At 40.6% G+C, this 14,935-nt stretch overlaps 1 protein-coding gene across 1 annotated transcript; it reads left to right on the forward strand.

Moving 5' to 3' along the window:
* The first annotated feature begins 436 nt into the window (after positions 1-436).
* LOC113768934 lies at positions 437-826 on the forward strand. Its single transcript, XM_027313435.1, has 2 exons — positions 437-632; positions 696-826. Exons 1-2 carry the CDS (start codon positions 437-439, stop codon positions 824-826), a joined length of 327 nt encoding a protein of 108 aa, XP_027169236.1.
* Positions 827-14,935: the final 14,109 nt, after the last annotated feature.

Genomic DNA, 14,935 nt, shown 5'->3' on the forward strand with positions numbered 1-14,935 from the left:
CTCTAAATGGGTGGAAGCCAAAGCCACCCGTACTAATGATTCTAGAGTGGTTGCAGAATTCTTAAAGTCTAATATCTTTGTCCGTTTTGGAATGCCAAGAGCTGTGGTTAGTGATAGAGGGACACATTTCTGCAACAAGACTATCACTGCCTTGTTTCGAAAATACGGTGTCCTCCATAAGGTATCCACACCGTATCACCCGCAGGCAAACGGTCAGGCCGAAGTGTCAAACAGGAAAATCAAGTCGATCTTGGAGAAGATGGTGCGTCCGGACAGGAAGGATTGGAGTTTAAAACTAGAAGACGCACTATGGGCTTATCGAACCGCGTATAAGACGCCGATTGGGATGTCTCCTTATAGACTTGTCTTCGGTAAGGCTTGCCATCTTCCCGTGGAGTTCGAACACAAGGCGTTTTGAGCAGTGAAGCAGTGTAACATGGGACTAGACGAAGCAGGGGTCCAAAGGAAATTGCAGCTACAAGAGTTAGAGGAGATAAGAAATGAAGCGTATGAGAATGCCACGATCTATAAAGAAAAGAGTAAAATCTTTCATGATCAGCAGGTTTCTAGGAAAACTTTTGTAGTGGGGCAAAAGGTCCTCTTGTATCACTCAAGGCTTAAACTTTTTCCCGGTAAGTTGCGTTCTCGTTGGATTGGTCCATTTGTCGTTTCTAATGTGTTCCATTATGGTGCAGTGGAGATCCAAAGTTTAAAAACGGAGAAAAAGTTCGTGGTGAATGGCCATCGTCTCAAACCTTATTATGAGGGGTTCTCTGTTGAAGAAGTGGAAGTTAAACACCTCCAAGATCCACCTTATCATGCTTGAGGGTTCTGGCCATGTCTAGCCAAAGACGTTAAAGAAAGGCGCTACCTGGGAGGCAACCCAAGACTATTTATTTCAGTTTTCATGCATTTTTAAAGTTTTAGCTAAGTATTAGTGTCAATTGATGGTTTGATGTTTGGTGGCAGGAGATCAGTGGTTAGGCGTGCCCACGCCTGGTGGTCACGCCTGAGGAAAAGAAATTTTCGCTCAGGTTCTGCGAACTCCATAGCAGTAAGGCGTGCCCACGCCAAATGGTCACGCCTGACGGAAAAATTTTTTTCGTTCAGGATCTGCGGACTCTATGGCAGTTAGGCGTGCCCACGCCAGGTGGTCACGCCGGAGGAAAAGAAACTTTCGTTCAAGATCTGCGGACTCTATAGCAATTAGGCGTGCCCACGCCTAAGCCAGAGGTTTTAAAAAAAAAAAAAGAGGGAGAGAAAAAGGGGTGGCGAAAAGACTAAATTGCCCTTATTGAAAAAGAAGGAAAAAATCGTAGCCCTACTTCTTCTTTTCTTCCTTTTTCTTTCTTTCTTCTTTCTTCTTCCTTTTCTTTCTTTTTCACTCTTCTTCTTCCTTCTTTTCTCCTTGTCCGCCGCACCTCCACTGCCGCACGCCGCCATTGTCCGCCGCCACTCCTCACTCCACCCCATCGCCCAAGCGCGCTCGGCGCGAGCTCCAGCCTCTATCGCGCGCGGCCTCTCGGTCTGCACAGCCCACGCCGCGCGCCGCTGCCGCCCAGCGCACCTCCCTCCGCGTGACGCAGCCCTGCGCGCCGCCCCCAGCGCAGCCCAGCAACCAACAGCCGCGCCGCACGCCACATCGCGCGCCCATCAACAGCCTGCAGCGCCAATCCAGCCCCTCTCCAGGCGCAGGCTTTGCGAAACCCTCGCGCACTTCTTCTTGCTGTCCGCCGCCGCCCATCGCGCCATCGCCTCCTCCAGCGCTTGATCGAGCGCCGCCCTCGACTCGTGGCCACAGCAACCAGCAGTAGCAGGCGCGCGAGCCTCCAGCCCTAGGCCCAGCTGCAGCTGCGTACGAAGCGCAGTCATCCACAGCAAGCGCCAGCAGCGCACGCGACCCAGCTGAGCCAGCCTCCTGCAGCCCACGCGCGCGCCCTAGCTGAGCCAGCAGCACAGGATCTCCCCTACTCTCTACTTCACCCACTGCCAGCCAAAAATAAACTCCGGTGATTTCTTTTTCAAATTCCTGTCACTTAGCTGAGGCCAGATTCTTAATTTTTGTAGCAGAGGACAGATTTTAATTTCTTAGCTGAGGCCAGATTTCTTTTAATTTGTTAGCTGAGGCCAGATTGTTAAATTCATGCCGTTTGGGTGCTGTGATATGTTTGTAGCTGAATGTTGGAGAAAGTTTTTACTTTGGTGCTTGGTTAATTAGTTTTAGGGGGAATTTTGCTGAGTTTAATTAATTAGGTAATTTTTGGGGTTATTTGGTAGCATTTGGGGAAATCTTCGTGGTTTCCATGTTTAATTGGTTTTTGGGTGAAGATCTTATTATTTAGCAACTTAATTGATTTTTGGGTTGTTTAGTTTCTATTTGTGCAATTGTTGGTGTTTGGAGCTGTGTTTGGGGACCCCTTGCTTTGTTGACTAGTTACCGCTCCAGTTTACCCAACTTCACCTTAACTTTTGCCCTGCCCTTTGATCTCAAATGACAAAACCAAAAATCAAAGGCAAGAACAAGCCTTCCACTTCCACCCCTCAGCCTACGGTCCCCTTAGGGGGACCTGCCCCATCGACTGGGCCTGGAGGGCCCCGTACTCGCCTTGGGCGGAATAGGGAGGTTCATATCTCCTCTCCGGCCCATTTTGGCGGTCATTTGACCTTCACCCGGGCTGCCGACAAGGAGCGGTATGCCTCGGCTTGCACAAGGAAGATAATTCCTTGTAAATACATCCATGGCCCTACACTTGATATGTTGAACCTTAGGAATGAGGTCACGCAGCACTTGACTGACGTAGGCTGGACCCGCTATGCTTCTATCATTTTACCTGCTTTCACTGAACTGACGTGGGAATTCTATGCTACTTTTGAGTTGAATATTCCTGATGAATTTTCCGTCACCACTCCTGAGGTAGTGAGGTTTCGATTAATGGGTAGAGAGTTCACCCAATCTATAACTGAGTTTAATTTGGCTCTTGGGTTTATTGATATTCCCTACTCTCAGAGTGAGGAGTATATGCACAGTGTGTGCGAGTACTCGGAGCCGTTTTTCTCTCATTACCTTGATTATTGGAGTGGTTTGTCAGTTGACCGACAATGCTATGACCCCAGTCAGTCTAAGGCTTCTTATCTTAAGAGCGCCGCCTACCGCTATTTACATAGATTCATGGCCTATAGTTTCTCAGGTAGGAAGGATAGCTCGGGTACTCTGACTAAGCCCGAGTTCTTTTTCGTTTGGTGCATGGTCACTCGGACTAAGGTCAATTTGGGCGGCTGGTTTGCCCTCCAGCTCCGAACTGTGCTAAGTAAGAAAAATAAGCCAATAATCTTAGGCTCATTTATCACTCAGTTGGCTGTAAATCTTGGGGTTTTGGACTTAAATAACCATAATTTGCATCGTGCTTGTACTATGGAACCCCTCGATTTGGTTTGTTTGGAGAAAATGGGTCTTGTGCGACAGGTTAATGGCGTTTTCCAGTTTGCTCCCCCGGGGCCAATCTCTGTTCCTCCGAAGCGCAGCGCTTCCAAATCCACTGCCCCGGAGGCTGGTGGTCCTTCCACGGATACACCTGGACCATCCTCTTCGGCACCCCCACCATCTTCCTCCGTCGATAGCCAGCTTGCAGCTCTTCGGTTCCAGATGCAGCACATGGACACTCGTATGGATCGGATGGAGGGCCAAATGGCCGGCATGGCCCAGAATTTAGCACAATACCTCCACCACGTGGGTTTTCGCCCACCGTGCCCTCCACGACCTTAGTTCACCTCTGCCCCCCGCCGTATTAAGGGAAGTGTTGTTGTCTTTATCGCTTTACTTTCCTCTTTATCCGTTTCCATTGAGGACAATGAAAGGTTTAGGTGTGGGGGAGGGTTAATTATGCATTAGTGGTGCTTTGAGCTGTTTTATTTGCATTTTCCTTGCCTTAGTAGTTTTTTTTTTCCCTTTAAACTGTGATGAATACAATTGAGATGTGAGTATAAGCAGTAAGTTCATGCCGTGGGGTGTTCTATTTTCCTTAATATTGAATTGATTGCTGAATATGCTAGATTTGACATCAATTTGACCACTTGTGCGATTTTTGGGCCTAATTTTTCGTTTGTTTGAGTGGTTAGTGCACATGGTTTGTCATTCTAGAACTTGCTCGGTTATGCGTGTCAAGACCACATCTAAATGAGTTTAATGCATTGAAATGATAGGGCACCTAGGAATGAGCCATTTTTGGACTTTCTTAAAACCAACCCTTGGATTATTTACCACTAGGGAGCCAAGTTGAGCCTTAACCCTATTCTTCGCTTGAGACCCTAGTTTTAGCCGTAAACCTTTTTTTTTTAGACTCTCTTTTTGAACCTCGTGTGAAGAAGTGCTTTGATTTCATTATACAGAATTTTGGAGTATTATTTGACACACCTATCTATGGAAAAAAAGAAAGAGAAAAAAAAGGGTGAAAAGAAGACAAAGTGCAGGAAATCAGCAAGTAAAGTTGATTTTTATGGTGCTGGTTGGGAGTTATTGAAAAAAAAAAAAAACAAAAAAAAAAGAAGGGAAGTAGATGAATGAAAAGAGGAGAAAGAAAAAGTCGAAAGTTGTGGCAAGTGCCAATTTACTTCACTCGTGTGATGGTTGAGATGCTTTGAAGTTTCCAATGTGCAAGAATCTGTGTAATGAGTTTCTGAGCACTTTCTTTATACTTTTACACCATTTTGATTCCTTTCTATCCTACCTTCTCACCCTAGCCCCATTACAACCTTGCAAAGTCCCTTGATTGTTGCATTTAAATTCATAAGTAAGTGGTGGCGATATGATATATGAGCAAGCTTATGGTAGTGTCATTCTATTGTGTTGATTCGAGAGCATCCTATATATACATACACTTGGAGTGAATGAGTGCATTTTAACTGCGAGAATCATCGATTTGGTATATTCTGATTTCGATGAGGTTATTGGGAAATTTGGAATGCCATTTTTGGTATGAACTGCTGTGATTAGCTTCGTATCTTGATTGTACTTCTGAGTTAATTATGCTTGAGGGCAAGCATAGTTCAGGTGTGGGGAGATTGATAGGATGCATTTTAGTGGGTATTTTGGGCATTATTGCACAATTAATTGACTAAATATTCTCCTTAATTGGGTGGATTCTACTGATATTTTGTTTTGGGCGCTAATTGCAGGAAGGGATGCTGAAAAGTGCTTAAATTCAACTTTTAGAAGATTCATCGCACGTGGGGCCCGCTTGAGAGATGAAGAAATCTAATTGTAATAGGTTTTATTTTAATTTTATTTTTATTGGAGGAAGTCTTGTTTTAATTGGGGAAAAATCCCTTCCCGAAAATGTCGGACACAAACGGAGGGAAGTATTTAGACTTCCGTAGGGAGGCTTAGGTGAATAATTCCCTTCTTACGTTTTGCTTTAGAGTTTTTTCTTGGCTCTGGAATGAGACTAGAGAGCCGCAGCTTTGTAGAAAGAAAGGCAGCAGACAATAGCCACTTTTGTTGACTTTGGGGATGCCTGTGAGCTTTTCATTTGTTTTGACCAAATTGAGAAATCAAACAATCTTCCAATCTCTCGTATGATTCTTGTGTGGGAAAAGAAAGAAGGCTTAAAGGCTAGCCGCAATTGTGGACCTACCAACTGTTTGTCAATTTGGCTTTGACCGAAGTATAGATAGTGCCTACGCATCGTACGTTTAGCCGCGAAAGGCAATCGAGAGCAATTATAATCAATTGGTCCCTTTCCCGTCGTGGGTTCTGCTGAATTGGACGAGAATCGAGACCAAAGCATCGATGGCCTTTCCCTACCTTGTACGCACGGCCTGTTCACTAATGGGGAACTAAACCCCTAATTCTAGTCAAGGGGGCAACTGACGAATTGGTTCACCGATTACTGTGAGATCTAAGCCGTTGTTAATTATTTTCTCCGTTTATTGGTATTTATATACTCCCTGCTCTTAATTGTTATAGTTCTTATGTATGATTGATTAGTGCGCAATAATTAATTATTCATAGAGACTATTTTGCTAAATAGGGGTAATTGAATCCGTAATTGTTCGTTACCTCTATCCCAGTAGCAACTGGTATAATTGGGTTTATGTCAGGGGAATATATGATCTAACTTAAATAAACCCTCGTAGCGTGTTTATTGGTTAGGATTGGGCCTTTCTAATTATTAATGCAATCTGAAAATTAAATCTTACGATCGTACCTAGGGTTATTTTTGGATTAGAGAAATAGCTAACGGTCGTACCTTAGCTATCGATAAATTACGGAAGGGCTGGTTGTTTAGCGCGTGCGAGACAACTATAACCAATTTATTAGTAAATGTTGGAATTATATTTGAATCGATGATCAGTTGCATGAACCATTTCTGAAGTGCACCCTTGGCTAGAGTTTCTCTTAGTTATTTCTTTTAATAAATTATTTTCTGCATTTAATTTGTTCAGTTGGCATTTGATACCAAAACCCCCCTATTAATCTTGATTTGAAAAGAAACAAATATCTCTCCAGTCCCTGAGGAGACGACCCTGCTTACCACTGTCTACTAGTTAGGAAATTCAGTTAAATAATTAATTCAGGTATATCGGATTAAGCAAACTCTTCGGGAATATGGTGAATCAAGTAACCCATTGCACACCTAGAGTCCCTGCTCCAGTACTCGCATTGATTACTGACTGTTTCAGGTGGTAGTTAGGTTTTATTTATTATTATTGCACAGGTTCGGCACCTGTCAGTGAATCGCCATACGCTCACCGGTGACCATATGTTTGTTTTGGCACTTTCTTTAGAATTTTGACAGTTAAGTGCCAATTTGTAGTGGTAATAGCTAGCGTCGATTTGAGTGTTTCCTTCTCTCCTTTCTCTCACATCGGTCCAGTGAGGGTTGAGTGATGAGAGTTTAAGCCCCTTGATCCAACTTGAAAGTCAGCAATTGCTTTTTGAATTGGGTTGAGGATTAGGTTTAAAAAATATTTCCTCGCCATTGTTGGGAAAAAAAAAGTGCCAATTTGTAGTAATCTAACTTTTATAGCGCAATGTCCTGGAAGTTTCTGCCCTAAATTAAACTTGTGTCTAAATCCTTTCAATAAAAGAAAAGAAAAGAAAAGAAAAAAAGCACTCTGTTTAAATCCAATTATTAAACAAATAGAAAATTGTAATTTTAGTACCCAAACTTTGATGCATGAACAGTTTTAGTTTCCAAATTTTGGACCAAAACAAATTTGGTACCTAATCTTACAACTTTTGAGCACATTTAATACCCTTGATGAGTTTTTTTCCCAATTTGCTATTGGAAAAAGTTACATGATAGACACATGTGCGGCAACTATTTTATAAAAAATGTGAAAAATGTAAATATTCTTCTCGTACTAAGTACCAAGTTTAAGGACTAATAATAACATGTGATTCAGTTATGTAAAAACGAAACAAATTTAGAGTAAAAAAAGCTCCTACGAGCAAATCACAGACTGAAAACTATCCATCTTCTATCTCTCCTCTTCTTTATTCTCATTTCCTCATATGAAAAAAAAAATTTACCCTCTTATTTCAATTGACACTTTATGAATTCAACCATGAAATCATAAGAAAACTTGGTGAAATTTAGCTTCTAAGATTCACCTTTTTAGTTTGTGATTTGCTTGTAGGAGTTTTTTTTCTTATGTTCTATTAGTTTTGATTTTAAATGACTGAATCACATGCTATTATTAGGTCTTAAACTTGGTACTTAGCGTCAGAAGGAAATTTTACATTTTTTTGTCCTTTTTTTTTAATAAAATAGTTGTTGGACATGTGACTATCACGTGACTCTTTTCAATAGCAATTTGGGAAAGATCCATCAAAAGTACTAAATGCCCTCAAAACTTGTAAGATTATGTACCAGATTTGTTTTCATCCAAAGTTTGGAGAATAAAATTGTTATTTATCAAAATTCGGGTACTAAAATCGCATTTTTCTCTTTTTGTTTAAATAAAACTAATACGCGGTTAAATAACTCTCGCCCAAACAATTCGGAGTTCACAAAGCAGAGCACACAAAAATCAAAATCTTCCCCAGGGCCAGGAGACGCTTTTTTTTTTTTTTTTTTAAATTTCAACTTTTTGCTCCCAATGTTCTCCTAGACTGGCGTCTCAATCAGAATGAGGCCACAAGATTTTGGGCCGGTCCATTCCATTTTCATTAGTATCCAATTATTCAACACTGCTATCCAAAAACCAAACATGCAAAATTTCCCACGTGACAAGCTCTTTCAGTCAATTCAATACGGCATTTGAAACAAAACCCCATGCTGTTAAGATAAGGCCCATGTAGCTTTTTTGGCAGGATTCATCTATTCGTTTTCCCCTTGTTATTGTTTTCTTCCTGATTCGTTTTTATGCGGCCAACAGCACAGCTGCCAAATATATAAGTGTGTATGGAATTTAGGACAGCAAATGTTGCTAGTATAACTATTTTTAGGAGGTTAAGAGTGAAGATTGGTATAAGAAAGAAAATGTTAAGAGCTATGTTTTCAGAACCGGACCGGGTATCGACTAGGTCAAGGTCAGGGGTTAGGGGTTAATGGGTTCAACCGAATTCGATAGGGGTTGAACCGGATGACGTCATAAATAAAAATTATTTAAAAATTAAAATATTATATGTAAAATACCTAATAACATGTTAATATTAATAAAGATATATTCATATATATTTGATGTTTCAAATATTTTTAACAAGAAAAATACAAAGAAATTAGGACAATCAAGTAGCAATTTATATTATTTAATGAGTATTAACAAGTTCAGAATTAAAATTATGGACTTAATTGAAAAATAACACCAAACTTTAAGAAAACATTGATAAAGTATGAAATATTTGAGATATATTAATAATTTTTAACAATCTAGGGGTCAAAATATAATATTAAAAAAGTTTAAGTTCTTTTTTTTTTAAATGCTGATTGAACCGGAAAATCCGATTTTTTTCGATCAAACTCGATTTTTTAGCGTAACTCGGACCGGACACATGGCCGGTCTGGTCCGAGTTTTAAAACACAGGTTAAGACTTAAGAGTCAGATTACATCATTTATAGAGTTTTCAATGCCATGTGTGGGACGCATAAAATTTTGTTCTATGATAGAATTGGGCCTAGATTTAAACTATACCTTTGTTCAGGTTTGTACATCCAGTGCATTCTTGCTGTTCCATTAATTATGCAAATAGAAGCTGGTGTGCCCTAGTTTATGATTATAATCTCTTCACATGTATAAGGAATTTTGAATAGTGTTTATAGCTGTAAAATGCAAGGATCTAAAACCGTTATCACTTAATAGAGGTGATTAATCAAGGAACTCTAACTTGTTTGATAAATCATTTGAATGAGCTACCTGTCAAAAGTAATTCCTTAAATGAGAAAAACTCACGAACTTATGATTAACAAGAATGATGTAGTTTGGTAATTCACTAAAAGAAAAAATTGAGTTTTTATGACAGAAGACTTGAGGAACATTCCGAGGATCAGCTTCGATCTTGAATTCAAGTTTCCTTTAAGATATCTCTTTATTTCTCCAAGAAAGAAAAGTCAATGGTGGCTTAAAGAAAAACGTCGATCATGGTTAACAATTCTAGTTATTCCTAAATTCTTATCCACATCCTTTCTACTTTCGTTGCATGCACTGCAATAAAACCAATCATCGGAAATTAATACCTCTGTATATTGACATTCGAATTTTCTGCTCTCTTCTTTCTCTTCTTTTTTGTGAAATAAACAATTCAGTGCCATCAATACAATAAATAATAGGCTTTACACTCTTCAGAACAGGAAAAGATGCATTTATATATAACCAGAAATTCAATTATAGCATGATGTTCACATTCCAAGAATGGAACACTACGAACATGGAAATCATAAAACATCCCTGAGGTGAATTATGCTACTGGGCTAGTCGGCAAATGAAGTACGTGACTTGCATATTTCTGACAACAACAACATCTTGTCTGTTTGCCCTGTTTACACGCAATCGTAAAATACATGGATAACAATCCTTCCAAAAACACACACACAAAATGAAAAGACAAAGCGAAACTTTTAGTAGAATTTTGGCGTCATCAAATCAGCGAAGATGTTCGAGCATTTCAGAGAATAATAGAGTAGTACGTCCTGGCAAGCCCTGTTTCAGCCAGGTAGATATGTAAATAACAAAACAAATTCAAAATATGCTGAAAAATGCCAAAAAGAAAAAGAAAAAAGTTAATAAACAAATACCTGAGCAGGAGATTCAACGATTAGCAAAGATGATTGCGAGGATTGCAACGATGTAGAGTGCGATGGATATCCCAGTGAGCGGAGCCGGAAAAGTCACTCCAATGGCCAGCACGAATGCAGTGGCGCCCAAGAAAATTGCAACATGTGCCATGATAAGAGATGCCGTCTCGTAACGGCGGCGGATGTAAACGGAGACCAACAAAGCAAGAACGGCCAGCTCCAGAAGCGTGCAAAACCAGTGAAAGGTTGGAGGGAAAGGTGCAGGGGTTTGGAGAACTTGCAAGGCGGCGCTGAAGGCTGCAATACAAACTCCAACGACCAGCAACGCCCACTGCATCTTCATCACATAGTCGACGAAGTTGGGGTTCTGATCATCGCCATTATTATTTGGTTGCCGGACGGCAGGCAGGGACGGCTGCTCCTCAAGTTGAGATGCTGCACTGGGTTGGAGTTGGACTTGGGGGGTTGGCGACCGTTGGGCGGCCCCGTTTCTAGACTCCCACCACTTCCATACCGGGAAGCCGCCCGGACCCTGAGCGAAATTCTTCAGGGTCAAGAAGAAGTTGATAGCTGCAAGCCTGAGTTCTCCCAACATTTCTGAGACGGGTAATTCTCCGGAAGAAATATTCTCAATGGGTTTGCCACCTCTGTTGTGTTGCGCCTCTATTTATATCGTCGGACAAGCATATACATGCATAGATTCTTTACCTTGCGGGTGCGTTCCCACGGAAAGGGTGGTGGCCCGGTGGGCGCCACAGACACTAGGACTGGAAAAAATTACACACCACTGCTGTGCTGACTAATCGACGGAACTGACTGCATCGCAACTGACGATTTGTTCTCAAATTTAAGAGTGCCAAATGCCTTCAGGAGGGTTGGGTTCTCGTGGGCTTAGCAGCAGGCTCCCCCGTTGTGGAGGTTTGAGTTGGGAGGGTTTGGATTGGTAGTTATAAGTTTCCTGTGAGACCTCAAAAGATACCGACTTTTTAGGTTTTCTCGGGATTTAGGTTTATAAATATTGACGTAAGCTTTTTGGATTTCGAAAGAAAAAAAAAAATGCCTTCAGGCACTTGTAAGTGTCAATCTACAAAACAAAACATGTAGCCAATGACAAAACACACGCCCTCCGGTGGACAGGTCAGTGGTGGTCTCATTGGGTCTTTATTAGAGATCACCGGGTCGAGTCCCACCTATATTATCGTGAAAGAAAGCTTTCAAAGAATCGAAGAAATGAAGAAAACTATTGTCAAGTGAAGAATCGCCTTAAGTCGTCCTTTGTCCGCATCTTCACTCATTTCAACTAATACGCTATACTTAATCGATCGAAACATTAGGACCTTCTTCACGGTGTCTTTAGTTTTTGTTCAGGCTTCCAACACCAACACCTTTGGAGAAAGACTTGCTCAAGAATCAACACACACACGGGATCCTCAGTGCTACTTTTCTAGTGACAATTTAGTGTCATTTCTATATTTATACCAAGTGTCCTATTTATTTAATTTGTCATATGTTGTTTATTTAAATTTCTTCTACCATCACGTGATTAGTGGGATTGGCACTGGATTTGGTACCGAATAGTGGCACAGAGGATCCCAACTGGAATCAACAGAAGTAAACTCCATTCCATTGTTTTTCTCAAGTAATGCAAAACAAAGTTAGATAATCTTTGTTAGACTTGTAAAATAACTCAAAGTAATCGTGATTTTGTTTATTTTATAAATTATAGAAAGACTTTATTAGACCACTTTCTGCTTTAGATACATAATAATGTGCAAATATAATCTATTGGATATAAAAATAAAAAAATTTTATTCTAAACGACATACAACTTGTACAACAAATACAAATTAACTCATGGTTGTCGTGATTTTCAAAGTCATTTTCTATTAAGTGAACTCCCAAAAATATAGGTAAGAGCCCCACCCAAAGGAAAGTTTTAAACCCAAGATCCTGTTGTCTTCCTATCCCCGTCCCCGCCCCCGCCCCCACCCCCAAACACCGATCCCCAAATGTCACTTATCCGAAAGGCAGGAGAAAGACAACAGGGGGATGGGATCCGAAAGGCAGGAGAAAGACAACAGGGCGTTGTACGCCCCACTCCTCCCCCCTGGCGGCCCCCCCACCAAAAAAGTCACTTATCAAGCTATTTATCAAGCTATTCCTCCCGCACGTTCACTCCAGTGCTATTAGACTAGACCAGCTGTACATATGTTGCAACGGAATACTAGAATAGAAAAAGCACTACCCTGTTTTCATCATTTGAACTTACTAATACTGCAAATTCAGGCCCAACACCGAGCACAAAACAGAATCAGATGGGAGTATACAAGCAGTAGCAGAATATATTAGGAGTATTTGCCTCTTTTAACGTAGTGGCTTTACGAGTTTAGCGGGGCGAGTGACGGAGAGGCTTCCTGGACTCGAGGAGCCAACCACACGTACGTCTTTTTCAAGGAATCTTCTTTTTTCTAAATCCATTCCGCAAGTCAAGATCGAAAAAACACGGCGGTGGTGTGGCGGCTGCATGCAGTGGAGGCGGTCTAGGCATACCCCAGGGCCCTTCGGTTGGTCTGCTGGATTTGTTTAATTCACTATTTATTTATATATTCCTATCCTTTGAAATTTGGTATCTGTAAATTCAAAACTTTTTTTTCGACAAATACAAGTGCTGGGGACTTCGGCTGTCGTGGATTTGACTTTACTCAGCATTTAAAGTCTAAGGTAAGTACTAAGTAGTTTACTTTTGAGGTGAATCGCCGTACGTTGATCGGTGACCATCTGCTTGTTTTGGCACCTTCGACAAATACAAGTGCTGGGGACTCCGGCGGTGGATGGCTGTCGTGGATTTGTCTTGACTCCGCATTTAAAGTACAAGGTAAATAGTTTACTTTTGAGGTGAATCGCCATACGTTGACCAGTGACCATCTGTTTTTTTTTTGGTGGTAGAAACTAAGGGGTATACTGACCCAACTAAATTAAAAAAGTGCTATAGTATAATTCTTAAATTTTTTTTGTTGCAGGTGAGGTTTGAAACCTCACCTGTAGCCCAATGAGGGATTTAAGGTGGCCACTGAGCCATTGGCCGAGTGGTTAGACCAGTGATTATCTGTTTGTTTTGGCACTTTCTTTAAAACTTTGATAGTCAAGTGTCAATTTGTCATTATCTACTTTTGTAGTGCAGCGTGAAACCTCACCTACAGCCGAAGGAGGGATTTAAGGTGGCCACTGAGCCATTGGGCGAGTGGTTAGACCAGTGATTATCTGTTTGTTTTGGCACTTTCACTTTCTTTAAAACTTTGATAGTCAAGTGCCAATTTGTCATTATCTACTTTTGTAGTGCAGCGTCCTGGAAGTTTCTGCCCTAAATTATGCTTGTGTCTAAATTCTATCATTCAAAAAAGAAAAGAAAAGAAAAGAAATAAAGCACTCGCGTTTAAATTCCAATTATTAAACAAAAATGAAACTAATACTCGTTTAAATAATTCTCACCCAAGCACTTCACCGTTCACAGGCAGAGCACTCACAAATCAAAATCTTCCCCAGGGCCCCACGAGACCCTTTTTTTTTTTTACAACTTTTTTCGGCCCATGCTCCCCTGGACTGGCGTCTCAATCAGTAAGGGGCCACAAAATAGAGTGGGGTTAGATGCTATTGAGCCTAAGATTTTGGGCCGGCCCATTTGATTTTCATGAGTATCCTATTAATCTAAACATGCAATATTCCCCGAGTGACTGGCACTTTCATTCAACAGAGAATTCGAAACAAAACCCCAAGCTCGCTCTTTTACTGCATCAAAATTTCAGCTTCAGATAAGGACCCATGTAGCTTGCTCGAATCATTTATTCATTTTCTCCTTGTTATTGTTTTCTTCCTGAAATTTTGACGAAATTGTGTATTGAATTTGGAGAATTTGGGTAGGAAAGGTTGCTGCAGTGACCATCCCTAAAAGGTTAAGAGATAAGATCAATCTAAAAAACAAAATTATAAGATTCAAATCACGTTATATTTAATGTTTTCGACGTCATGTATGGGACATCTAATATTTTGTTTTATGATAGAAGGCCTTGATTTAAATCACACCTGTGTTCAGATTTGTACATGCAGTGCATTATTGCTTTTCCATTAATTATGCAAATAGAAGTTGGTGTGCCCAAGTTTACGATTATAAATTATAATCTTTTTCACGTGTATATAACCTGTATGGGGAGAAATTTCTAAAATTATTATGATTTTTAAAAAAATTCTACAAAGGGGGTATTTTGTGTACTGGTTTCTGTTTTTGGGGTGATCGCATTTATCAAATGCGAGCTCCTTGAGCTCGCATTTGGTAAATGCGAATTGCCTTAAATTGTGTAACAGCAAAAGTAAAAAAAAAAAAAAAATAGGTAACCTCGCATTTCACAAATGCGAGGTACATATAACTCGCATTTGTGAAATGCGAGGTCATGTACCTCGCATTAAACGACAAAACCTCCTTGTCCAGTGGGCGCTGCAAGCTGCAATTTTACAGTTATGATTATTGCTAGTGATCAAGTATGCACTATGTACCTATGTTGTTTGCTTTCCAATAACAGGATTCTAGATTTTGCCTAAAAATTATTCTTTTTGCTTCAGTTGTAATGCCATTCTGTCTTGCTTTATGAATTCATTGAAAATTGTAAATGAATTCTTGATTTACAATTTGCAATGCAAATTTCTAC

Source organism: Coffea eugenioides, chromosome 4, assembly GCF_003713205.1.
Source record: "Coffea eugenioides isolate CCC68of chromosome 4, Ceug_1.0, whole genome shotgun sequence".
NCBI lineage: Eukaryota > Viridiplantae > Streptophyta > Magnoliopsida > Gentianales > Rubiaceae > Coffea > Coffea eugenioides.

Bases quoted from the DNA above. Each gene is read 5' to 3' on its own strand.
- LOC113768934 (XM_027313435.1), top strand. From the start codon at position 437: ATGGGACTAGACGAAGCAGGGGTCCAAAGGAAATTGCAGCTACAAGAG. The intron at 633-695 runs GTAAGTTGCGTT...ATTATGGTGCAG, and splicing joins AAGGCTTAAACTTTTTCCCG to TGGAGATCCAAAGTTTAAAA.